The 27,468-nt window shown below is 47.7% G+C and overlaps 1 protein-coding gene across 4 annotated transcripts in view; it reads right to left on the minus strand.

The window, feature by feature from the left end:
- Positions 1–27,468, minus strand: part of ARHGAP22 (Rho GTPase activating protein 22) — a 139,915-nt gene that overhangs the window by 23,449 nt on the left and 88,998 nt on the right. For 2 of the 4 annotated variants that reach the window (XM_065922765.1, XM_065922763.1), the window contains one exon: positions 12,199–12,327. In XM_065922765.1, the coding sequence (XP_065778837.1) occupies positions 12,199–12,327 (129 nt within the window). Of the gene's footprint in view, positions 1–12,150; positions 12,328–27,468 lie in introns of all 4 variants that reach the window. The other 2 variants (XM_065922762.1, XM_065922764.1) reach the window with 1 other exon arrangement.

Raw genomic sequence — 27,468 nt, forward strand, 5'->3', positions numbered from 1 at the left:
GAATCCAGCGAAAAAAGCCCACAATCTCACACTTCCAAGGGTGCAAAGTGTTAGAACCGACATGGGTGCACAGCCTTCACCAGGAGCGAAGGCATTCACCAGGAGGGAACGTGGACAGAGAGGCAAAGCTGGGGCCCTGCAACACCGGAAGAAGGAATGGAGATCCCCAGGGGTCTGTGGGAAGAAATCTGTAAGGGAGGGGCTTAGGGGAGCCCTGGGGGTGGAAGGGGTGGGGGCTCATCTGAAATAAATGTGTTATTTTAAACTGCTAAATTTGTGATAGAGCAGCAATTGGAAACTACCACAATGGATTTTTTTGCATTACTTTTCATTCTAAAAAATTACAATAAAATATTTGTTTTGATCGGCGTTTTCTGGTGTCCCAGGCCAGTGAGGCCCACTAGTCCTGGTCCTGACACTAATGTGGGGGTGTGGGCTGAAGTCCTCCCAAGCACTAGGAATGTGTGGGAGGGGTTCGTTCAATGTTCTTCCCTCCCAGAGTCCAGGTAAGCGTGAAGGTTGGGAAGGGCGATTCGTGGGGACAGGGGGCTGTAAGTCAAGGAATATCCTGCCCTAAATCTGCCCCCAAAAGCCTGGGCTCCCAGGGCCCACAGTCCACAAGGTCTGATCAGCTCTGTCCACATTAGAGAGGTCCACGAATTTCCCTGGTGTTCCAGTGGTTAAGACTCTGCCTTCCAATGCAGGGGATGAGGGTTCAACCCTTTGTCGAGGAACTAAGATCCCACATGCCTCAGGGCAACTAAGCCCAAATGCCACAACTAAGTCCTGATGCACCTAAATTAATTAATTAATTAACATAAAATACAAAGAGAAAGGTCCGAGGGCTCAGTGGAGACACCTGCTCCAGGAACAGGAGGCCCTACCAGTTAGGCTGACTGGCCCTGGTACTGACTTGCTTTCTCTTTTCTGAGCCCGTGTTCCCACCTGTGTGGTTAGTTAGACTGGCCAGTCTCTAGGAAACCCCTTCACCTAACTTCCAGTGCCTACGCCCCCTACATTCCCAGGTGGATGGAAGTCTGCAGGTACCTCCTATTTAGAAGGCTCTGGACTCTGGTGAGCACTGCCATAATGAACTCTAGGATAAACCCTGGCGAGGTCAACACCCATGCCACCTTGTGGGGCTTTTTTTATCCATGAGGCCTGGAGTGAGAGGTGGGTGTGCAAAGATAGTTATGAAGCTTTCCTCTTGGGCCAGGACCAGGGAGCTGAGAGGCTGGGAGCGGGAGTCCTGCCCTCTCACATGAACAACTGGTGACAGGTGACTTCTTGAGCTGGGGTGGCTCTCATTTCTGGGCAGGGTCCAGTCCCTTGGGGACTACCTGTGTCCTCAATCTTACCTCCTTTCCCCTGTCCCCACACCACTTTTGAGACAAGGCAGATCCAGAGGCTATGGTGCCTGGCAACAGAGCATCTTTGGATGGGCTCAACCTGAAGGCCGGCTGGGCCTGCTCTCAACCCTGCTGTGTGCTGTTAGGGCAAGCTGCTGAACCTCTCTGGGCCCTGGTCCCTCTCTATAATCTAATTTTGATACAATAAACCCCTGTCAAGTGTAGCAAATGGCAAGCATGAGATCACTTCCTCTTTCCTCAGGCTGACATGGAAGACCAAGGCTGCCGGGGAAGACACTGAGGGCCAGTGAACCTGACCACAGGACACCTCGAGAGGTCCTGGCATCCAGCTCTTCCAGAACCAGCATCCAGCCCCAGGGCTTGGAGCTCCAGCAGACCTGGGTTACAGCGCTGGCTTCCTGCTTACTCCTTTGGGACCTGGATGGATTACTTGAACCTCCCTGCTGCTCAGTCTCCTCACCTTAAAAGGGGCTATAGTGGGACTGATTCCAAAGGGCCACCGTGAGGGTCAGTCGGGGTTGCAGAGCCTACCACTGGGACATGCTGAATAAACACTAGCTGTTCTGGAGAGTGGCACAACTTCTCCCCTTGTGGCTGGCAGTCACCAGGACATCACACAGTGTTGCTGGCAACAGCCTTCAGTGTCTTCAGCTTAGCAATAACTATGACAAGCTCTTTTCTAGCCCTGGGATCTGAGCTCTTCTTAGCACACACAGGAAGCCAAGCAGGCCCAGTTGCAGGGGCATTTCCACCACAGTTGCTGGGAGGGAAGGAGGATTCAGTGAGCCAACAAGGTGGGCAAGGGCCAGTTAGTTGAGCAGTTAGCATCCTGAGTATCACAGGAAGCAGTGGCTGGCTGCCCCTTATAAATCACCCTCGCTGGCTTGCCAGGCTCTCCCAAGATAAGGCAGCAGCTCCTCCACCTTGTTCCCCTGGTAAACCACGCCAGGCTCCCTGGCTGCAGATCAGTGGGGTCTGCGGTTGGAGGCTATTTCCCCTGTGGGGATCTAAGATCACAGACTCCCGGGGCACTGCAGGTGAGAAGCCTTGAGGGCTGCAGGAGAAGAAGGCCAAAGGGTGCTGTGTACTGACCCTTATACTTGTAAGAGGACTGATCTGGCCTCTGCGAGCTTGGGGCTGGATGGGGTTCAAGGCCTGTGGGGGTGATTCCTCTTCCACTTGACATGTGGTCCCTCAGGGCCCACCAGAATGGGCCTGGGGTACCAGACTCAGGTTCAAGTGCCCCCTTCTCCTGGTGCAGTGACTGAAGCCCAGTCTAGGTCAGCAATAGCCGCATCTATACCTTTTCGAAAGGCTGCCAGGAAAGGTCCAGGCCCACTGGTTTGGTGGGTTAAATTCAGTGGAAATGGAGATAAGATGTTCTCTTCCTGAATCTCCCGGAGAGCTGGGATCTGGAGTAAGTAGTGCTGGGCAGAAGGCTCCACCACTGCCAGAGTGGGCTGGGGCCAGTGACCTTTCATCTTCAATCTGTGCCTTGAGGGCTTCCATTTGGAGATATCATTCCGGCAAATAATGACCACAACCAGCTGGCCTAACAAGGATGCTTTGTGTCTCTCCAAGTTGTCCTGAGGCTGGATTTTCTCCATGTCAAGTGTCCTGCCCCGTGGCCTCTGGGAGCTGCCTTTGTCCCCCTCCTTCCCTCCATGATTTCTGAGGAATCTAGGACAGGACTGTCAGCTCTGGGGGGAGGGGTAGGGGAAAGTCTGCACAGGCCTGTGAGCGTCACACACACACCGGGGTGGGGCCAGAACGGGGAGCGCAGGTCTGATGGCCACGGTGGGCCTGCTGCCTGGCCCTTCGTGCCCCTCCGTATGGAGCTGTCACTCTGGGCTAGGACACCATGCCCAAGCCAGGCTCCTGGCACCAGGACTGCTGCCCTGTGCTGCAGCCTGTAAGGCTGAGACAGTTTCTGGGCTTTGCTTGGCAGTGTCCGCTGGGTCGGGGGGATAGTTACTATGCTCCTAGTTACTGGGCTACAAACCCCGGTCCTCAGACTCCTGCCTCCAACTGCCCACTCAGGACGCCTGCAGTGGGCAGCAGAGTAATGACTAACAGGCACTGCAAACCCCCCTGTGCCCAAAGGGAGCTGTGGTCTTGCTGCACTGTCCCAAACCTGCTCTAGGCTGTCTTCCTCTCTTGCTTAATTCCAGTTCTTTCTTGCCGCTTGATCAGACCCCTGGGTGTTCACCTTCACTGCTCCTTTTCTCTCAAACCCACATCCAGGAGATCTTGTAGGTCCTATTTTCAAAACAGATTTGGAATCTGCTCACCTTCACCACCACCCACCATAGGGGAAGTACTCTTGCTTATTGCCTACATTACTGCAAGTAGACCCCTGGCTTCCCCTTGACCCACTGTGGTCAGCAATCAGAGCTGCCCTTTTAACTATTTATCAGAGCACGTCCTTCCTCTGCCATCAGGCTCCTTTCACACTCCCTGTCCCTCACTCCTTCAGCCCACCTGCCTGTGCATGGGTTCAAGATCACATCAGTACTCTCTGCTGCTGCCCAAGCTGCTGCCTGGGTCAGACACACACCCACCCTACATCCTCCTGGCTCACTTTCACAACTTCTTCCAGGCTTTGGGTGTCACTCTCTCGTTAGGACCACTCTCACCATTGTGTTTTGTTATTGTTCAGCTGCTCAGTCGTGTCTGACTCTTTGTGACCTCGTGGACTGCAGCATGCCATGCTTCCCTGTCCTTCAGCATCTCCCGGAACTTTCTCAAACTCATGTCCATTGAGTTGGTGACGCTATCCAAACATCTCATCCTCTGTCATCCTCTTCTCCTCCTGCCTTCAATCTTTCCCAGCATCAGGATCTTTTCCAGTGAGTCAGTTCTTCACGTTGGGTGGCCAAATGGCTCTATTTTTTTCTTACCATAACACTCACCACCTTCTAATGCAGCAGTTCTCAAAATGTGGGTCCTAGACCAGCAGCATCAGCATCACCTGGGAACTTGTTAGAAACAAATTCTAGCGACTTAGAAACGGGTTGCCAACTCTCAGTCTCACTTTACAAGACTTCTCCTGGGTGGTTGGTATGAGAACAATTGTCCTATGCCTTGGAGAGCATAGAATGGAACCTCCGTCTGATCCTTGCTGGGTGCCCAGCCTACATGTGGCAGATGCTCTGTGTTGAATAAATAGAACTCTTCGGAACTGAGACTGCCGGGCACTTTGTATCCATTTTCTCTCTTAATTCTCATGACAATTCTGCAAAGAAGATGTTCTTTTCCCCATTTTGTAAACAAGAACACAGAGAGAGTTAAGTGGCATGCCCAGGGTCACACAGCAAGCAAAGGGCAAAGCCAGGTCACATGCAGACCACAGCCTGCTGCCAAGACCTCTGCTCACTCTGCCTCCTTCGATACTTCAGATCAAAAGACTTTGCTAATAAGCACTTTCCTATGCACATCAGACACAATTTCAAGCACTTGCTGGCTCACTCCAGATAACCAGGCAAGATAGAACTCACCACGAGCACTCAGCAGATGCTGGGTGACTCTGGTATCCCATGACTCATCTCTCTCCCTGTTTACAGAGAGCTAGCTAGGAGGGACTGCCCAACAGAGCCTCTTGGGGGGCCGTGTTCCTAGAGTTGGGCCTGGAAGTCCAGATTCACTGGGGAGTGGGGCCCTCTTCACACTATCAAGTCTTCTGATCCATGAACAAGGGCTACCTTTCCCTTTATTTAGGTCTTCAATTTCTTTCAAGAATGTCATTTTCAGAGTATTAAGTTTTGTACTTCTTTTGTTAAATTTATTCCTTAGTATTTTGTCTTTTGGATGCTATTATATTATAAATGAAGTTTTCTTAATTTCATTTGTTTCCTCAGTGCTACTGTATGGAAATACAGCTTACTTGACCTTGTATCTTGCAATCTTGCTGAATTTTTTATTAGATCTAAAATAGATTTCTTAAGATTTTCTATATATGAGATTATGCCATCTGCAAATAGATTACTTGTTTCTCCTTCCTAATCTGGATGCATTTTATTTCATTTTCTTGCCTAAGTGCTCAGTTTGAATGTCTAGTACAATGTTGAACAGAAGTAGTAAAAGCAAGAATCCTGTCTTGTTCCTGAAAAGCATCCAGTTTTCTCCATTAAGCATGATGTTATCTGCAAGTTTTTTATAGATGCCCTTTAGCAGGTTGAGAAAATTCCTTTCTGTCTCTAGACAGTTGAGTGTATTTACCATCTTCAAAAAAATTAGAGATACTGAGGGAATATTTCATGCAAAGATGGGTTTGATAAAGGACAGAAATGGTATGGACCTAACAGAAGCAGAAGATTTTAAGAAGAGGTGGCAAGAATACACAGAAGACCTGTACAAAAAAGATCTTCATGACCCAGATAATCACAATGGTATGATCACTCACCTAGAGCCAGACATCCTGGAATGTGAAGTCAAGTGGGTCTTAGAAAGCATCACTATGAACAAAGCTAGTGGGGGTGATGGAATTCCAGTTGAGCTATTTCAAATCCTGAAAGACGATGCCATGAAAGTGCTGCACTCAATATGCCAGCAAATTTGGAAAACTCAGCAGGGGCCACAGGGCTGGAAAAGGTCAGTTTTCATTCCAATTCCAAAGAGAGGCAATGCCAAAGAATACTCAAACTACCGCACAATTGCACTCATCTCATACGCTAATAAAGTAATGCTCAAAATTCTCTAAGCCAGGCTTCAGCAATATGTGAACTGTGAACTTCTAGACGTTGAAGCTGGTTTTAGCAAAGGCAGAGTAACCAGAGATCAAATTGCCAACATCCGCTGGATCATCGAAAAAGCAAGAGAGTTCCAGAAAAACATCTATTTCTGCTTTATTGACCATGCCAAAGCCTTTGGCTGTGTGGATCACAATAAACTGTGGAAAATTCTGGAAGAGATGGGAATACCAGACCACCTGACCTGCCTCTTGAGAAACCTATATGCAGGTCAGGAAGCAACAGTTAGAACTGGACATGGAACAACAGACTGGTTCCAAACAGGAAAAGGAGTACATCAAGACTGTATATTGTCACCCTGCTTATTTAACTTATATGCAGAGTACATCATGAGAAAAGCTGGGCTGGAGGAAGCACAAGCTGGAATCAAGATTGCCAGAAGAAATATCAATAACCTCAGATATGCGGATGACACCACCCTTATGGCAGAAAGCAAAGAGGAACTAAAAAGCCTCTTGATGAAAGTGAAAGAGGAGAGTGAAAAAGTTGGCTTAAAGCTCAACATTCAGAAAACTAAGATCATGGCATCTGGTCCCATCACTTCATGGGAAATATATGGAGAAACAGTGGAAGCAGTGGCTGACTTTATTTTTGGGGGTTCCAAATTCACTGCAGATGGTGATTGCAGCCATGAAATTAAAAGACGCTTACTCCTTGGAAGAAAAGTTATGACCAACCTAGATAGCATATTAAAAAGCAGAGACATTACTTTGCCAACAAAGGTCCGTCTAGTCAAGGCTATGGTTTTTCCAGTGGTGATGTATGGATGTGAGAGTTGGACTGTAAAGATAGCTGAGTGCAAAAGAATTGATGCTTTTGAACTGTGATGTTGGAGAAGACTCTTGAGAGTCCCTTGAACTGCAAGGAGATCAGTCCTGAGTGTTCATTGGAAGGACTGATGCTGAAGCTGAAACTCCTATACTTTGGCCACATCATGGGAAGAGTTGACTCATTGGAAAAGACCCCGATGCTGGGAGGGATTGGGGGTAGGAGAAGAAGGGGACAAAAGAAGATGAGATGGCTGGATGGCATCACTGACTCGATGGACATGAGTTTGAGTAAACTCTGGGAGTTGGTGATGCACAGGGAGGCCTGGCGTGCTGCGATTCATGGGGTCGCAAAGAGTCGGACACGACTGAGCGACTGAAATGAACTGATCATAAAATGGTGCTGGATTTTATCTAATGCCTTTTTTGAGTTGATTGAGATGATCATGTGGTTTTTGTCCTTTATTCTACTGATGCATCACATTAATTAATTTTCAGATGTTAAACCACTTTCATTCCTATGATAAATTTCATTTGTTCATCATGTGTAATCCTTTTATAATTTGCTGGTTTCAATTACTTTTGTATTTTGTTGAGAAATTTTCCATCTATATCCACAAGATATTGGTACTCCAGCAATTCTTCTCTCCTTCACTTGCACCATCATTGCTATTTTGTCTCCCAACTTAAAAAAATAAAACTCTCTCTTTACCTGACTCCCCACTCCAGCTACTGTCCCATTTCTCTGTTTCCCTTTACAGCAAACTTCTTGAAAGAGTTGGCTATGCTCACACTTCAGTTCCCCTTCCCTCATTCTTTCTCATGCCCACTATCATCTGGCTTTACCCCCAGGACTCCACCAAAACCACCCTTGTCCAGGTCACCAGTGAACTGTGCTCTCCACCTGTTCTCTCCTGGTCGATCTACCAGCAGTTCATAGACACGTCTTCCTTAGGTGGTCTCTTCACTCAGTTCAGGAACCACAGTTACTCCCGGCTCTCCTCAGCCCCCCTACTGGCCCCTCCTCTCTTCCTGTCCTCCGACTTGAGGGCAGCTCAGGGCTCAGCCCGGGTCCTCTGCTGTCTCTTCCCTAGCTTCGTGATGTCTCATCCAGACTCATGGCTTCAAAACCCCATCTATGTGTCAACGGCTCCCAAATCCCCTTTCCAGCCCAGTCCTCCCTTCTGATCTCTAGCCTTAACTGTCAGACTGCCTACTTGATACCTAAACTTGAGCCTATAACAGGGACCCCAGACTAAGTCCAAAGTGAACTCTCCATTTTCCTTCCAAACAACTGCACTTCTCTTTTTTCTCTTGTCTCAGTGAATGACTAATCCATCCTTCCAGTTGGCTTAGGTCAAAACACCTTGGAATTACCTTTGACTTCTCTCATTCTCTTACACCTTTCACCCTTTCCACTGAGGGAAGTACTATTGGCTCTACCTTTAAAATATATCAAGAAATCTATTATTCCTCATCACCAGTGCCATCTGGAGCCAAGCCACCATGATCTCTCACCTGCATGATTGTATAATGAGCTCCTAACTGGTCTCCCTGTTTCTGTCTTTGCTTCTTTCATCATTCTCAACACAGCAGCCAGAGGGACCCTGTTGGAACCTGAGTCAGACTTGGCCACTGCTCTGTTAAAGACCTGCCAATGGTACCACCTCGCCAGAGTCATCACTGTGACAAGGCCCTCCTGATTTACCAGCCACTACCTCCTCTCAACCCCTTCACAGATTGCTCTAGTCATGCTGGCTTCCTTACTGCTCTTCCAAAAGGGACACCCCTGTCTCTACTTTCAAAACTCTTTGCCCAGATATATGTGTAATCACCCTTTCATCTCCTTCAGTCATATGTCACTATACACTGAACCCTCCATCACTCCCACTTGCCCTCCCCATCCCAACTTGTTTGCTGTCTGTTTTCTTTCCTAGAATGTGTGCTCCACAAGGGCAGGGACCTTGTCTGTCCTACTCATTGCTGTGATTCCAGCCCCTAGAACACATCCTCCAATGAATGACTGGCAGGTTGAATGAATGAATGCCCAGACAAAAGGCACTCTATCAGGGCCACTCCTGGGCAGGCCATCAGCAGTAACCACCTCCCCTGACTCACTGGCCAGCCCCATTTTCTCTTTGGGGCAGCCAGGCTCTCCCCTGCCTGCAGTAGGCATGTTGCCCATTTGTGCCTGTCAGAGGTGGTCGCTTTCTGCCAGAACAAACATACTTGAAAGGGTTCACAGGCTCCGTTATTAAACAGTGAAAGAAGGGCTGATCCCCTAAGCCTCCTTTGCAGGGGGACCCAGGCTAATAACAGCTTTGCCAGGAAACCTGCAGAGGCGGATGAAGCCCCCCCTTCGAGAGCCCACACTTGCCTGGACATGTCTGTCACCACTAACCCCTGGGATTTCTGCATTTCCTCTATACTTCTGGTCGAAAGGAGATAAGCGCCTTTGATGGCGGTTCCTGTTTAAATTCTTGTGAGTTCTTCAGCACACAGTGCACTGCCTGAGAAATCTGTAAATGCTGGGGGAAGAAGGCCGGGGGAGGGCAAATATGGATTCTGTGTGGGATTCTGCAAACGGTCCCCATTCGGCAAGCACAGAGACAGACAGGCAAGTATCTGTGTCCAGGGAGTCAACACACCCTGAGTACAGGTAGACCAGGTGTGATGTGACAGTGTCCTGATGGGCTGGGACAGAGCACAGCTTCAGAGGTCAGAACAACTGCCTGTTTCTCAGTTCCAGATGACTAGCTCTGTCATCTCGGGCAAATTATTTAGCCTCCTTGACCTTTAGTTTCTTTCCTTTCTTGGTTCTATTTAGTTTTTGATTTTTTAATATAGTGAAATATGCGGACATTCAAAAAGTATTTAAAGCACATATCCACAGAGATGCATAGTATTAAAAATGCATACCCTTGTAACTAGGCCTGCTATCCTGACTTTACAGCATTCATCTCTTTGTTTGACTTTATATTTTTTGCTGCCTAATTATTTGGCCATAAATAGTATAGTTTCGGGAGAAGGCAATGGCACCCCACTCCAGTACTCTTGCCTGGAAAATCCCATGGACGGAGGAGCCTGGTGGGCTGCAGTCCATGGGGTCGCTAAGAGCCAGACATGACTGAGTGACTTCAGTTTCATTTTTCACTTTCATGCATTGGAGAAGGAAATGGCAGCCCAGTATTCTTGCCTGGAGGATCCCAGGGACAGGGAAGCCTGGTGGGCTGCCGTCTACGGGGTCGCACAGAGTTGGACACGACTGAAGTGACTTAGCAGTAGCAGCAGCAGTATAGTTTCCCTCTGCCCTATTTTCTAAAAATTTTTATTTTTATTATGCCCCAAGGCATGTGGGATCTTAGTTCCCCAAGCAGGGATTGAACCTGCATGGAAGCTCTGGATCGCCAGGGAAGTTCCATCTTTCTGCCCTATTTTTGACTTTTATAAATGGAATTGTTGCCCTAGTCTCACAGTATGACTTTATATAAATGGAATTCCTGTCCTAGTCTCACAGTATGTTTTTAGGGTTCATGCATATTGTTGGGTGGAGCTGTAGTTCATTCATTCTCACTGCCGTAGAGTTTTCTGTTGTAAGAATGAATCATTTATTTCTCCACTGCATTGCTGCTAAACACGTGGTGCTTTCTGTAACTCATTCAAAGAGCCTCTTGCTAGCCAAGATCATGGTAATGTTCTCCTTTCCCTAGTGCTCAAAGATGCCACCTGAAAGTCCAGCTGCATAGGCGTCTTCTCTGGATTCTATTCTCCTCCACTGGGTCACTTTCAACTACTTTGCACCAAAAGGAGCCTGTAGAGGCTGCAGAAGTTCCTTGGTGGGCTTAAGTATTCCCAGGCCATTAAACTGGGGCTGTGGGTCAAAGGCGCCATGATCACCACGGGGCAGGGAGGCCATGGCTAACAGGATGGGGCCACTTAGGAAGCCCCCAAAGGTAAGCTTCTGCCCCGGCCTGGATGGTGCATCAATCAAACACTATGCAACATGGAGAGAGAGGATGTTCATGGCTCGTGTGGTTAGGACACGGCTGGTCCTGTCTCCATACTCAGTGGCAAGTTGGTGGCCCCAGCCCAGCCGACATGGTGATCCTTCTAGAAGCCCTTTCCATGATGACTGCACAGGGACACCGACCTACAGAGACAGCACCTGCGCAGCTGGGCATCACCATTGCTTTCTGTGCCCCATGTCCAGACCTTCAGCACACCCTGCAGCCCCATCTTCAGGATAAGTCTCAGCTGACCGTTCTCCATGTCTCCTCCATTCCTACTCATGCCCAGGCCCCGCATCCTTGTCAGATGAGAGTCTCAGCCTTGTCCTTTTATGGCCCACCATTCACACAGCAGCCAGAGGGCTCTAATAAGTCAAATAGTGTCTGTATCCTGTTCAGAGCTCTCCCTGGTGTTCCATCAATTTAGAAGGAAATCTGAAATCCCCACTATATCCCCAAGGCTTTAGGTCCTCCATCTTCCCATCCTCACTCTTTCAGACCCTCTGATCTTCCTGAGAGTCCTCGTGTTTCCATGGCCCTTTCCCAACCCTTTGCACTCACTGGTCCCTCTGCCTGCATCTCTTTTCCATATCCTCGGCTTTCCCAGTGACGTTACTAAGTTGATTTTATAAAGTCTGTCCTTCCGTGTGGCTCTACTTGGCTCCCTTCATTTCTCCCCAGGGGACATCATGAGTCACTTTTACTTGCCTATCATCTGTCTCTCCCAGGACAAGGGAAGGGGGAGGGGAGGGTAGAGGCATCCTCTGGTTTAATTCTTAGCACCTGGAATACCACTCCATACACGGCAGACACCCAATAAAAGTGTAGAATAAAGGAGCAGGTGAGTAAATGGCAACTTTCGTTTTCAGGTCAGGTCCAGGGCTATGTAGGCCATGAAGGGGCCACAAGTCGCAGCAGAGGGAAGGACTTGGTACCTCACCATCCAATACGACCCTCAGTGCCTGCTTCTGGCCTCAGACACACCAACACTCAGCAAGGATCTGGACACAGAGGGAAGCACACACAAACCACAGGACTTTCGGGTCAGAAGAGGGCACGTTTTTGAAAAGTGGCCCAAGTCTCCCCTGCTAGGACCTGCTTGGTCCACCAAGGGTCCACCAAGGGTCCTGAGGACCAGCAGCAGAAAAGGTCAACACTGCCTGCCTGTCTGCTGCCGCGGGAAGCATGGGACTCAGCCAGCAAGTCCTGAGACAGAGGGATCTTGCAGGCTCAGTGTGGGGAGGAGGGGCGTGATTACCTGAAGGCAAGGGTTCTAGAGGGTGAGCATGCGCGCTACGGGCAGTACCTCGGCCAAACGGGGCCCAGATGACCCGGCGGATGGCCTGCACCCAGTCTTCCATGTCCCGCTGGGAGCTGGCCATGAGCAGGAGCGCCTCGGGGTTGGCCGGCACCTTCTCCCGCTCCCCGGCACCACCTGCAAGACAGAGAGAACAGGCTTACCGCAGGCACCCGGGCAGACACGGGCTCTCTCCGGCCCAACACCAGGGGGCTTTCACTCCCTGGGGTGAGATGGCCGTCTCTCCAAAAACCATTCAGCAGCAGCTGTGCCTTCTGGTTCTATATTTGCACATCTTCATACCTCACACATCTGTCTTTGGGGCCCTCTTGGATTTCTCCCTTAGCCTTCTTGGTTATTTTTCCCTATTATTAAAATCATCCTGGGGTACTATTAGGAAAAAGCATGCAGATTTGACAGCAGCTCAGAGAAGTTCAGACGCCAGAGGAGCTTCAGTACATATTTTGTTTAAATCAACTTTACCCATCTTTAAACCCAGCTAAATGTCACTATGTGCTTTTAACATGGGCTCTGATATCACAGCCTGTTCTCCCATCTCTGAAAACAAGGCCCAATTCTTCACATGTATTAAAGTCACAGGGGGAATTCTCTGGTGGTCCCGTGGTTAGATTTTGCATTTCCACTGACGGGACTCTGGGTTCAATTCCCATTAACAGAAATAACATCCTGCAAGCTGTGCAGTGCAGACAAAAAAAAAATTTTTTTTAAGTTACTGAGATGATATTAAACCAGGATGAAGCAAATACTCCAGAATTCTCCACCTGTCCCCACTCACAGCTAGATACTGGATTACTATCCAAAGGCAGAAAGATAGGAATGCCCAGACAGTTTTTGATGAATTGACTTTTTCTACAGTAGCTCCAGAGGTCCTTGAGTTTTCATGTGCAAGTGAATTAATTTTGGAGATATACCTAAAACAATTTATACTGAACTGAGGTCTATAAAGTACAGGCAATTTAAGGGATTTTCAAGAATAATCTTATCTTTATGGCCCGTCCCATAGCATATAACTCACTGTTACTTGCTAAGGTCCCAGAACCTCAGACCCTAAGTGGGTTTATCTGCTGATGGGGTGAGTCCCAGACATCTCTGTTCCCAAAGGAGTGGGATGAAAGGAGAGCTGTGAGGCCATTCCTTCTGGAACCCGCAGCCCAGTGATGGAGACCAGACAGGAGTACGTGAACCAGAGCATATATGACTCTCCTGATGAACTGACACATATCTATCCTTCTAGGATTCTTTAATCTTCACAATGACCCTGAGTGAGGTACTGTTACTATTTTCATTTGACAGCAAGGAAACTGAAGCACAGAGTGACTATGGGACTTCTCTGAATTCACACAGCTAATACATGGCCCAACCAGTCCATCCTAAAGGAGATCAGACTTGGGTGTTCATTGGAAGGACTGATGCTGAAGCTGAAACTCCAATACTCTGGCCACCTGATGTGAAAAACTGACTCATTTGAAAAGACCCTGATGCTGGGAAAGATTGAGGGTGGGAGGAGAAGGGGACAACAGAGGATGAGATGGTTGGATGGCATCACCAACTCAATGGACATGAGTTTGGGTAGGCTCCAGGAGTTGGTGATGGACGGGGAAGCCTGGCATGCTGCAGTCCATGGGGTCTCAAAGAGTCGGACATGACTAAGCGACTGAACTGAACTGAACTGAATACATGGCAGAGCCTGGGATTCAAAGTCCGAGGCACTGGGCTCTGATCCAGCCCATGCTCCTGTCGTTTCCCCATGAATGAGGCAGCCCGCTGGGGTCAGGCTGACAGTGCCCAGAGAAGGCCGCTGAGGACCGAGGAAACCGAGGGGGCTGCTCTGAGGGCTGGAGCATGGGATGAGATGCATCCTTGCTGAGGCAACACTATACATGAGGCCTGGAGGCAGGATAAAAGGGAAGCATGCTGATGGGGCCCATGGAGCCTAAAGCTCAGAAGAGCGGTGAGCCAGGGTCCTAGGATGCCTTCTGAGCCCTTCAAGACACACACAGGAGTCCGACTCCTCTGGGCCCAGGCAGCAATGCAGAGGCAGAGAGGAAGGAAGCTTGAAGCAGAGACAGCAGAGCCTGGAGCCCAAGAAACAGTGAGGCCAATGGAAAACAAAGACTGTAGGCATGGCTGGGGCAGCTGTGTGGTGATTCACAGGGCAAGGGCACCACCACTGAGAAGGGGATGGCTCTGCATCCTTAGGAGTCAACACCACATGCACTATGAGGCAAGGCTGGCTGAGTGTGGGGACGGGAAGCGAGGGGCCAGCAAGAAGCTTTTCTATGTTTGCTTTTCTGGAGCAACATCCCAAAATATCTCAGAAGAAAAGCACCTGGAGATCGATGGCTCTAAGAATCTGTTGCGGTTACTTGTTTGTCCTAAATGAATACTCAGGTTTGTATATAACTGGAATTTCTCATTTTTTCCAATTTTTTTTTTCCAAAGAGGGTGACCCATGTCAAATAAGCTCAAAACCTGGCTCTGCCCTTCCCGCAGGTTGACAGATTCTCTCACGTCCAGTTGCACCTCGGCCTAGGGTCCTGCTCTCCTGGTGCTCTCAGCCTGCGGGTTTAACTTTTCAAGTATTTTTCATGTGTGTACATTTATCTATGTGTATTTCTATATAGCATATTTAACTTTTTAAGAAATTGCCATAATCTGTTCTCCAAAGTGATTGCACTACTCTATGCTGCCACCAGCAACATATGAGGGCTCCAGTTTCTCCACTTCCTCACCAACACTTGCTGCAGCTGGTCTCTTTACTTCTAGTCATTATAATGGGTATGTAGGGGCAGAGTATCATGTTTGAATTTGCATTTTCCAAATGACTATTGATGCTGAGTATCTTTTTATGTACTTAATTGCCATCCATGTGTCTTGCTTGGTGAAATATCTGTTGAAATCTTTTATCCACTTTTAAAATATTTATGTTTATTTATTTGGCTGAGGCGGGTCCTAGTTGCGGCCTGCAGGATCTAGTTTTCTGAACAGGGATCGAACCCAGGCACCCTACAATAGGAGCTCAGAGTCGTTAGCCACTGAACCACCAAGGAAGTCCCTGTCCATTTTAAAAATCGGTTGTTCATTTTTCATTATTGAGTTTTGAGAGTTCTTTACATTTTCTGGGTAAAAGCTCTTTATCAGATATGTGCTATGTAAATTTCTCTCCCAGTCTGTGCCTTTTCTTTTCATTCTATTAACAGTGTGTTTGCAAGAGCAGAAGTATTTAATTTGGATAAAGCTCACCTTATCAATTTTTTCTGGTTGTGTATCTAAGAAAATTTTGCTTAACCCAAGGTTATAAAAGTTTTCTCCTAGATTTTCTTGCGGAAGTTTCATGTTTTAGGGTTTATGTTTAGCCTATGAGTTAGTTTTGTAGATGGTGCAAGATAAAGCTTGGAATTCATCCTTTTATACGTGGATGTCCAGTCGTTCCAGCACCATTTGGTGAACAGACTATCCTTCCACACTGACTGGGCACTCACACAGGTGATCACATCACCTGCAAATAAAGACAGTTTCACTTCTTCCTTTCCAATCTGGGCGCTTTGTATTCCTGTTTCTTGCCTGACTGTGCTGACTAGAGCCTTATACCACGTTGAATAGAAGTGGTAAGAGTGGACTTCTTATCTTATTCTTGACCTGATAGGAAAAGCATTCAACTTTTCACCATTAAGTATATCTGCTGCAGGTTTCTTACTGATGTCCTTTCTCAGGTTGAGGAACTTCTATTTCCAGTTTGCTGGAGAGTTTTTTTGTTTTTGTTTTTTTAACAGAAATGGATGTTGCGGTTTTGTCAAATGCTTTTTTCTCTAGCTTTTGGAAAACCACATTTTATGTTTTTAGTTTGTTATTACAGTGAATTACGCTCATAGATTTTCAAATGTTAAACTACTTTTGCATTCCTGAAATCGCAACTGGTCATGATGTATTGTCCTTTTTATTATTGCTGGGTTCAATTTACTAAAATATTGTGGAGAATTTTTCATCTGTATTCACAAAGGATATTGGTAGGCCGTTTTCTTTTATGTCTTATTTTGGTATCAGGGTAATACTGGTTTCACAGAATAAGCTGGTAAGTATTCCCCCTTTTTCAATATTTTTGGACGAGTCTGTGTAGAGTTGCCATTGTTTTTAATATTTGATAGAATTCATTGTGGGAAGGTTTTTAATAACAAATTAAATTTCTCTAATATAGATACCTATTTCTTTTGAGTGAGCTTTGTAGTTTGTGTCTTTCAAGGAATTTGTCTGTTTCATCTAAGCTGTTGAATTCATTGACATAAAGTTGTTCAGAATATTCCTTTACTGTGTTTTTAGTACTTGAAGAGTCTAGTGATGTTGACTCTCTCATTTCTATTACTGGTAATTTGTGTCTTCTCTTTTCCCCTAGTTAGTCCTCTAGACGCTTACTGACTTTATTAACCTCAAAAAAGAGATTTTTGTTTTACCGACTTTATGTCTTTGTTTTTCTGGTTAGCAACCTTTGAAAGGGCTAGAGTAAATATTTTAGGTTTTCAGGTCATATGGTCTCTGCCAAATCTTCATACTCTGCTGTTGTAGTTAAAAAGCAGCCACAGACAACATGCAAGTGAAAGGGCAGGGCTGTGTGTTTGTGTACAAATCTGATTTCAAAAAGGGGAAGCCAGTCCGCAGGTTGTAGCTTGCCAACTTGTGTTGTATCTCATTAATTTACACTCTGATCTTAATTGCTTCTCTTCATCTGTTCACTTTGTGTTTAATTTGGTCTTATTTTTCTAGTGTCTTACAGTATTTAGTATTATAATTGCCCCCTAAGTACGCTTTAGAGGCATGTACAAAATTTGTATATTGTTTTTTTCATCTTTCTTCAACTCAAAATGTCTTATCCTTTGGATTTCTTCTTTGACCTATGCATTCTTTAGAAATGTGTTATTTCCAAGTTTGGGAGGATTTTCAAGAATTCTTTCTGTTAACTGATTTCTAAGTTAATTCCCTTGTTTTCAGAGAAGATACACTGTATGATTTGAACATATTTTTGGCTGTACCACACGGCTTGCAGGTCTTAGTTCCTGGACCAGGGACTGAACTAGTGCCCTTGGCAGTGAAAGCGTGAAGTCCCAACCACTGGACTGCCAGGGAATTCCCGTGAATATGGTCTATCCTGCTAAGCATTCTGTTTGCACTGAGAAGAATGATTCTGCTGTAGTTGGGTAAAGTGTTCTATAAATTAGGTCTAGTTGTTGACTTTTAAAAACATTTTACATATTCTTACTGATTTTCTGTCTATGTCTTCCTATATATTTTGTTTCTAAGACTTATTTGGTGGGTCCAGAGTTCTCAGTATAGACCAAACTATCTCCCACTGCTGAGAGAAAACACTTCTGTGCATTCTATGCAATGCCCCAGGAGTCACGAGGTCTGGCAGACAGCAAGAGGCACTATTCCCTGCACTGTGTCAGAATGCTCAGTGTGGCCTCTAACCCTTTCTAGTGCTTCTCTCCTTGGCCTCGGGGATTTTCCGCACACTCCTGTGCACGAGGCGATGAGCTCCAAGGGAGTTTCCTCTCCGAGCAGCACTTTCCTCCTTGGTGCTCTATTCTGAACACTTGAGATTGTCTGGTCTCCCCAGCTGTCTCTCTAACTTATGAAGCCCACTGGGTTCCACCTGTGTTTCCCCTTCTTGCATCACAGCTTGAAAACTTTCCCAGGGCAGTAAGCTAGTGCATGGTGTAGGGCTCACTTCCTTTCTTTCCCATCTCTTAAGGGGGGTGGGTGTCAACAGTCCTTCACTGCCTAATGTTTTGAAAGTAAGTATCTTAAAAATCATTGTTTCATATTATTTGTTCTTTTGGGGGGATTGTTTTAGGTGGGAGAGCAAACTGGTCCCCATTGCTTGTGCATAGTAGGGTGTATAGAGCACCCCTGGCCTCTACTCACTGGATGTTGGTAACAGCCTCTCCCTCCTCCCCAGGTTTGACAGTCAAAAATGTCTCCACCTGTTCTCAAATGTTCCTTGGGGGTCAAGGCTGCCCCCAGTTGAGAAGCATTGATATAGAGCAATGAGATCTAGACCTCCTCTGAGCCTAAATGACTATGATCCTACACCTGTAGGCACAGTATGGCTTGTCCGAAAATCATAACTGTCTCATCCATCACACCAGCTTCCTCTTGGGCTTCTGTCTTAGTGCTGGGTCTCCAGGTGCCCAGAGCAGAAAATTGGGAGTCACCTGGCCTGTTCCTCCCCTTGTCCCCATCCGGTCCCATACTGTCCCCTAATGAGCTTGTCCAGTCTCAGGGCTTTAACTGCCATCCCTAAGCCGACAACTTCCAGACTCACTCTTTCCCTGCCCTCCAGATCCTTCTGTGCCCCTCCCCAGACAGCTCCAATGAGATGTCTCCAGGCATCTCCCAAATATGAATTCCATCTCCAAATCTGGGACCCCTCCCCTTCCCGGGTGAGGTCAATTCCACCTTCTGGTTACCCAAGTGGAAACCAGACACATCCTCAGCTCCACTCTGTCTCATAGCCATTCCAATGAGTAAATTCTTTTTTTAAAATTAATTAATTAATTTTAATTGGAGGCTAATTACTTTACAATATTGTACTGGTTTTTGCCATACATTGACATGAATCAGCCATAGGTGTATATGTGTTCCCCATCCTGAACCCCCCTCCCACCTCTCTCCCCATCCCATCCCTCAGGGTCATCCCAGTGCACCAGCCCTGAGCACCCTGTCTCATGCATCGAACCTGGACTGGCAATCTATTTCACATATGATAATATACATGTTTCAATGATATTCTCTCAAATCATCCCATCCTAGCCTTCTTCCACAGAGTCCAAAAGACTGTTCTTTACATCCGAGTCTCTTTTGCTGTCTTGCATATAGGGTCATTGTTACCATCTTTCTAAATTCCATATATACGCATTAATATTCTGTATTGGTGTTTTTCTTTCTGACTTGCTTCACTCTGTATAATAGGCTCCAGTTTCATCCACCTCATTAGAACTGATTGGTGAGGAGAAAAGGGAACCCTCTTTCACTGTTGGTGGGAATGCAAACTAGTACAGCCACCATGGAGAACAGTGTGGAGATTCCTTTAAAAAATGGAAATAGAACTGCCATACGACCCAGAAATCCCACTGCTGGGCATACACACCGAGGAAACCAATGAGTAAATTCCATTGGTTCCTTCTTCAAGACCTTCAAAATCTGGCCACTTATCACTGTTCCACCTGGTCCAAGCCATCATCATTTCTCCTCTGGATTATTGGCATGGTCTTTAGGCTCCCTCTCTTGCCCCCAACGGCCTGTTTTCAGTATGGCAGCATAGTGGCCCAGCCCAAACCAGCTCACACACCTCTGCAGTGTTCACCCCTCAGCAAAGTCCTTGCAGTGATCTTCTAGGGATCTCGATCTCTTGCCCATTACCCCTCTGGCCTCATAGCTGTTCTCTGCTTTGCTCTCTGGTATTTCCCAGAGAGCGAGACACTCCCCTGCCCAGGGTCCTTGCACCTGCTCACCCTTTGCCTTTGCTCTTGCTCAGAATACCGTTCTTCCAGACACTGCCATGACTTGCTCCCTCATCTCCTTCAGGTCTTCCCTCAAGCATTACCTTCTTGGGGGATCCTCCCTGACTACCCAATGAAACCTCACCCACTGCATTCCACATCACCCACTGCAACCTGGGCCCCTTCCCAGCCTTAAACTTTCCATATAAGAGTCATTCAGTCATGTCCAACTCTCAGAGACCCCATGGACTATAGCTCACCAGGCTCCTCTGTCCATGGGATTCTCCAGGAAAGAATACTGGAGTGGGTTGCCCTTCCCTTCTCCAGGGGATCTTCCTGACCCACATTTTGAACCTGAGCCTCCTGCATTGCCATAGCACTTACAGAAATCCATTACACATATATTTTATGTGTTTATGTGACATGCTTATTGACCCTTTATTTTCAGCCCACTCCTGATATGTCTGTTTTATAAACAACTCCAGCACACTGAGCCGTCCCTGGCATGGGGAGGGCTTGCACGGAATCTGGAGAGAATGGAAGAATAATAGCAGCTGCAAGAACCAAGGTGACAGGCACACACAGAGCACCCATTCTAAGGCAGGCATGATGTTCGCAAGTTGATGGCAAAGTGGTGTCATGATTCCTATTTTAAAGGAAAGGAAACTGAAGTCCACGGATACCTAGAAACATGTCCAAGCTGTAAAATCAGTGAACTATGACTCCACGTAGCCTGATTCTTAACCTTGACCCCACTCTGTGCTCACTACTTCAACCTATGGCTTGTATAAGGGTACTGGCCCCTACATGACCCTGTCAGGATCCAGCCCAGCTTTTCTTGTTCCCAATCGGGCTTTCCTCCCTTCTGGGATCCTGGATTTCAGAACTTCCTTTTGTGTTTGAATTTCTCTTTCCACCAGCACAAGGGGTTTGGGGTGAGGAGGTGACTCCAAAATGCAGCAAGTCCTGGGAGTGGTTCCAGGACAAGAACTCCTATCTTTCAATTCTGCTATACAAGAATTTTCACAATAAAATGCAAAAAGAGTAAATGATATCTGTAAAACCATTTTGTAAACCACTGTAGCCCATGGAACTCCTTCTATGACATTCAGGTCAAAAAGCTGTCATTCTTATGTAATTAATCAAATGATATCTGAATTAGTCCAGGATTTATGGGAAATGTTTAAAAATCAAAAGAAGCCACTATTTAAAGGTGACAGCAGCTGCAATGTATGTTGTGTCACAGGCCCATCATCATTCTACAAGTTGCCCAGGGGAGCAAGGAACCCCAGGGAAGGCTCCAACACCTGGATTCCCAGGGGTGAAGGCCCAGCATGGGGATGCAGCTGTCCAAAGCAGCATAATCCAATGGAAAAATACAACATGAGCCACAAGTATAATTTCAAATGTTTTAGTAGCTACATTAAAAAAACAAAAAGAACTTGTTTTGAACAATATATTTTTGTTTATCCCAACAGATCCAAAATAGTATTAGAACACATAATCAGAAACTGCTGAGACAGTACGTTTACGTACTTTTTGTACTCAGTCTTCAAAATCCTGTGTGTAGCTTGTAGTAACAGCATGCCTGCTCTAGCTACATTTCAAGGGCTCAGTTGTCATATGAAGCTTGGTGGCTGAAGGCTGGACAGCTTTCAGGTGGGTTAGACTGAGGCTAGAGGGGAGTGGGAGAGCCCACCATCCTAATTTCCTGAGACTTACATGCGTGTGTGTGTGTGTGTGTGTTTGTGCACGCGCACATGAGTGTGTGCATGAAGCTAGCTCTGGGCAGTGCTTCATTGCCAGCTAGGCTTTTCTGCAACGTCCCCAGGGGTGGCCTTCCCTGCCTATCCCTGCCAGGTTGCACCAGGCTGAACTTGAGCAGCAGTTCCAGCCTTCCGCGTATCCCTGCTGTCTCATCTGTACCCTGCTTCTCTCACTTGGAGCCACCAAATGCCACTTGCCCTTCAAGGGTTAATCACCCCCCAGTCTGGTGTCCTGCAGCCGGCTCTTGGCCTCGGCTATACACTTACCCCTAGGCAGCAGCCTGCTCCTCTTCAGATGCCTGGTGGGGCAGAAAGGCATGGTGCAAGAACTGGTGGGGCTGTGGTAGCAGGATGGCAGCAGCCACGCTCGCCCAGGAACAGATGCCAGGCGTACGGGGTGCTGGCCGCACCAGGTCGCAACCTCCTGACTGCCTGTGCGCTCTGCCGGAGAACTGGGGACCAGGCGCTTTTAGTCTCTCCTGGGGAACTTCTGGACTTCTCAGTGCCTCAAAGCCGGGACTGCCCCAGGTGGGGAGGGGCGAGGAGGAACTGGGTTCCTGCAGGGCTGGGCCCTCCAGCTGGTACTGGCGCTGAGTCAGGGCCTGTCCGGGTGTCCTACAGTGGAAACCCCTCGGCAGGTCCCAAGTGCCTGCCACCCTGCATGCTCCTTCCCGCATTCTGGGACTGAGAGCACAGGCTGGCCCCCCAGGCCCACCAGTTTGGTGCCTCCTGGTCTTCCTCTCCGAGTGGAGCCTCCACCCTCCTCTCCCGGTTGGTAGAGATTAAGTGAAGACATGGGAGAAGGCTGAGAAAACATAAGTGCTTACTGGTTCACATAACCGTTCTGCGTTTCCATTTCTTCATCAGCAAAATGAGGCCAATGACTAAACCCACCTTGGGAGGTTCTGGTGAGGACTGAATGAGGCAAGGAGGCCAGGGGCTGGGCAGGACCCTGCACATGCTTCCTAAGTGCTGTCATGCCCTCTGTCTTCCCTGAGTGATGACAGGGCAGCTGGGGCTCCCAGTGGCCCAGGGCCACCCGGCCGGGAAATGTACAACAGGATTTGGATTTAGCAATTTTGGATTTTTCCCATGAATTAGTTGCCACCCCTTAGGCTATATCCCTGATCCAGGGGGCACAGAGCCTGAGACAGCTCCTTGCCAGGCCTGGCTGCCTCTCCTGTATCACTCAGTCCTCTAGGGCACAGTGTCAAGAGCCTGGACCAGCAGCTCTGCAGATACCATCCTAAAGAGCTGGGACAGGCAGCAGGCATGAAACTCTGGTGAGAGCACAGGGCAAGAGGCTGCATTTAAGTTGATGCCACCTGTTTATCTGCCCATCTCTCCTGTATGTCTACCTATCCTCTCCTAAGGCTTCCCTGGTGGCTCAGATGGTAAAGAATCGCCTGCAATGCAGGAGACCTGGGTTTGATCTCTGGGTTGGGAAGATCCCCTGGAGAAGGGAACGGCTACCCACTCCAGTATTCTGGCCTGGAGAATTCCATGGACAAAAGCTTGGCAGGCTACAGTCCATGGGGTAGCAAAGAGTTGGACATGACTGAGCAACTTTCACTTTCATCCTCTCCTATCCATCTACCTCTCCTTTCCTGTATGTCTACCTATCTGTCCATCCATTCACCCATCCCTTCAACAAAGAACAGCCGCCAATAAAGGCAAAGCACATGGGCTTAAAACTCCTAGGAAGGCCTACTGTTCCTGGAATAAAATGCATCTCCGATGTGGTCCTGGGCCTCCAGGTGCCCTGGCCAAACCTCCTCCCTCTTGCCCACCCTTTTACTACCATCAGCCATCCTGGGCCCCTTTCTCAAGCTCATCCTCTCCCATCGAGAACCTCTCAGTTTCAGGTTCTTAGTTTCTGGCAGGGCTGGCCCCCCTCTCACCTTCAGACGTCAGCTTAAACATCAGTTAGAGAAAACTCCCCCAGGTGGGAATCTTTGTCAAGCAACTGTTCCTTCTGACAAATGACATTCCCACTCTTTTCTCTGTATAATGTAGCACAGAGGAAACTTAGCTTCTTTATTTATATATTTGTTGATTGTGTCTCTGCTAAAAGCATTTAAATTTCATGAACGATCTTGCCTCCCTAGACCTCCCAGAATCCCCAGGCCTGGAAAGGGGCGGGAGTTCAGTGACTGACTGGTCACTGTAGGGACACATAGAGGGCTCTGTGCAAGTGACAGGCAGTCTCTCCTAATAGAACACTCAAGTTTTATTGGGTGTTTATCACATACCAGGCACTGTTTTAAAAGCTTTGCACAGCTCAGCTTCATATCCTCAGGACAATTTTAGAAGGTGGTACAATTAGGATACCCATTTTCCAGATGCAAAAGCAGAGGCTGGGGGAGACTGAGCAATTTGGCTGAGGTCACAAAACTAATTGGAGTGGCGCTTCCCAACTGGTCAGCAAGGGGAAATCACTTGCTAGTTGGTCTTCTAAAGTGTTGGTCATTCACAAGGCGCTCTTGGAGGTTAAGGATCTGAACCCTGGCAGTCTGGCTGCAGTCTGTCCTCCTGGTTCCAATCGCTGTGCTGGGCAGCCTTCAAGGTGGCCCCCATTGAACCCTGCTTCCTGGTATTCACACGCTTGGACAATCACCCCCCTTGCATGCGGTCGGGACCTAGTATCTTACTAGAACAGAACAGGGCAAAAAGCGACAGGATGTCATCTATGTGACTGGTGTCTTGTGTGCCCCCCACTGCCCCAGCCCTCAGTTGGGGGTATGAGGAGGCTGATACCCACCTCTGCATTGCTCGGCAGTTTATTTTATTGTCATAGATGCAGAGAGAAAAAGGGAGAAAGGGCAGGTGGGGAGGGGAGAGTAGAAAGAATGTTGGGCAGTCATCTGACACAGGGCTCAAAGAAAGTAGGGGAAAGCTTGACTTAGGGCCTAAATGTGTGCCACAAGACACCTCTGAGTTTGTAGGGAAAGAAGCCACCCAGCAAAAACAGATATGGAAGAGGACTGTTAGTGACACAGGAATGAAGCCTGGGTAGTCTGGCATCTGCCTGTCAGATGCTCCTGCCAAGTGAACTCAGTCTCCCTGCATTTCTATTATCACAGTGACAGCAGGGCCCCCCTGTCTCACAAATGCTCACCCTCCCTCCCCATCCTGCTCTATCCCCAGCAGAGCACTGCAGTGGGCACCCCAGAAGTTACTGACTGTCCCTGGGGAGGAGAGCTGGCTGGGGGAGGGGAGACTGGAGGGCAGACCCTCTAGGAGGGGAGGAACAGAGACTTCAGGTCCCCATGATTCCTTCAGGGCTCTCTGGAGTCTGGGGTTGCTACATCGCACCCGAAGGAAAAAGGATGCAAATCCCAGGGCAGGTCCTCAGCCTGCGCAAAGCTCCATGCATGTAATATCTACCTGGGCCCCTGTGCTGTTTTCTGAGAAGGATCCTGTGAAGAGAGAAAGCTTGCTCAAGCAGACGGGGGACAAACAGGGACCCCTGTTCCAGCACAGACTGTACCCCATGTCACTACCCTGGGGCACATGAAAACTTTACACTGGCCTCTCTCTTCCTGGGTCTGAACTGGTTGAGAAGGCTTTTTTTAAGTCCCAGATAGTGAAACCCCTGAACAGAGTGCCCTGGGTGTCTGACTTTCTCCAGGCCCCTAGATATTCCACATTAGGCCCAGAACAGGCAAGGAAATGACTTACACCTTGAACAAGTGTGCCCCCCTCTCCCGAGTCATGGCAGAGAATTAGAGTCCCCACCCCCAAGCAGTCAGCATATAGTAGACCCCCTGCAGACTCCCCACGGCCTGAGCCCTGTCGTTTGTGGGGTTCTGGGCCCCGACTCTGAGCTGTCCACTGCACCTCTTGATGAATTGGAACCAAAAGTAAAATTCTAACTCGCCGCAGAAAGGCAGTGGTCACAGCAGCACCCAGAGTGTTGGGAACTCAAAACGCCCCAACGGGAGGCAACAGCAGAACCCAGTGCAACAACGTCGGGGGATGGCTTAGGAAAGTGGGTACAGAAACCAGAAGGAATCATATGTAGCCATTAAAAAATGAGTGCTTGAGGAAGATTTTTATTTTATTTTATTTTTTTTTTTTAAGGAGAATTTTAAAGAAACAGAAAGCAGTTCTACTTCACAGGCTGACTGGAGGATGCAGCCTCTGGGACACAAGGGAAGTCTCAGATTCCGAGAAAGGCTTCCTGACTTCTAAGAAGGACCTCACCAAAAGTCTTCTCTTTTCGAGGGGGGTGACCTGCTTGTCTGTCTCTGGGACGTTTGGTGGTCATGTGACCATGGGATCAGCCCCCAAAGCAACCGAAAGGCCAAGGAGGGTGGGGGAAGGAGGGGCCCACATTCTTGCTGACTTGGCTGAGTCCCTGAATTGCTCAGCCAGGAGCTGCGTACCTCAGGGCTTCTCGATCTGTGAGAATAACACATCTCCTTTGATTTAAGCTCATTAGGAGGGTTTTTCTGCTCCTTGCAGTGGAAAGTATCCCAGTCCAGAAACGAGAGCCCCAGACAGCCCTTCACTGCTGCATCAGCTTTCCCAGGAGCTGCTAGGGAGGGGCAGGTCTGGGGCCAGCAGGGCACCCTGGTAGACCCACGGCCCGGGTACAAGAGAAAACTCAGGAGGCACATGAGAACACTCAACATCCATTTTGACAGAAATTCTATGTTAAGTAAGAACAGATGGATCCTTCCTCTACATGGATGTATCCAAAGTCAACCCTGGGAGAGATGCTAGCAGCATTCCCATCAAAGTCAGCCACAAAACAAGCCTGCCCACATCACCACTGTTATTTATCACTTTCCTGGAAGTATCTGCCAGCGCAATTAGAGAACTTGAAACTATTAAAGCAGGAGGGGAGGGTATTATGTTATCATCATTGCTGTTATTATTTGTGCGAAAAACCTAGGTCAGTGATATGAAAAACCACTACAAGCAATACGCAATTCAGTAAGGTAGCCAGATACAAAATATACAGAATATACAGAAATCACAATCTACTTATAAATTAGAAGAAAGAGAACTGTACACCATCCATAGAGTAGAAAAACTCGGAGATACCAGTTCCCCCTAATTTAGTCCATAAACATATGTGTTTTATTTCTGGGGTTTTCCATGTAATGCACTTTCACACTGCAGTTGGCTGTAACTGAAACCACAGAGAATGAAACCACGGGAAGCAAAACCACTGACTGGGGGGCACTACAATATCTATCAAAATTTTAAATGACTCAGCAGTCCATTCCTAGGGGATTTATCCTTCAGATAAATTTGCACATGTGCCTAAGGAGATAGTGAGAATAACAGGATAACAGCCCAACTGTCCATCAGGTTAAATATATAATGTGCTGGTTAAATAAATGATGTACATCCAAAAAAAAGAAGCTGATGGAACTATGTGATACAAGATGATATATTATGCGGAAAAAGCAAAATACAGCATCAAGCACAAGCTGCCAATGGTGTGAAAGTGATGTGGACACATGGGGTGGGGGTGGTTGTTGTCTCCATCTCTGGAAGGACAAGGACTCAGGGAACCGGGCTCAGCTCAGGAGAAGAGGCAAGGCCCTCAGGTATAGGAGGCTTCAGTTCAGTTCAGTTCAGTCGCTCAGTCTTGTTGGACTCTTTGCGACCCCATGGACTGCAGCAGACCAGGCCTCCCTATCCATCACCAACTCCCAGAGCTTACTCAAACTCATGTCCATAGGAGGCTTACTTCCTGCTATAGGCTCTTTTCGAAGTGCTTCTATGTGTGCTATTGTGTGTGTGTGTTATTGAGTATATGTGTTATTGTGTGTGTGTTCCCATGGGCACAGATTACTTTTTTGAATAATCACTGCTTCTTTTCATCGTTAAGGGAGGTGGTAGCTCCTGGTTTGGCCCTGGGGCAGCCAGACCTACCCTGTGCTTGGAGCACTTTTAATTTAGAAAAATGTCCCAAATGTCCTCCAATTGGTTTGCATTCCAAGTTCCCCTTCTGTCGCCCACCCCCTCAGCAGAGTTTCATT

This window comes from Muntiacus reevesi, chromosome 2, assembly GCF_963930625.1.
Source record: "Muntiacus reevesi chromosome 2, mMunRee1.1, whole genome shotgun sequence".
In the NCBI taxonomy this organism is placed as follows: domain Eukaryota; kingdom Metazoa; phylum Chordata; class Mammalia; order Artiodactyla; family Cervidae; genus Muntiacus; species Muntiacus reevesi.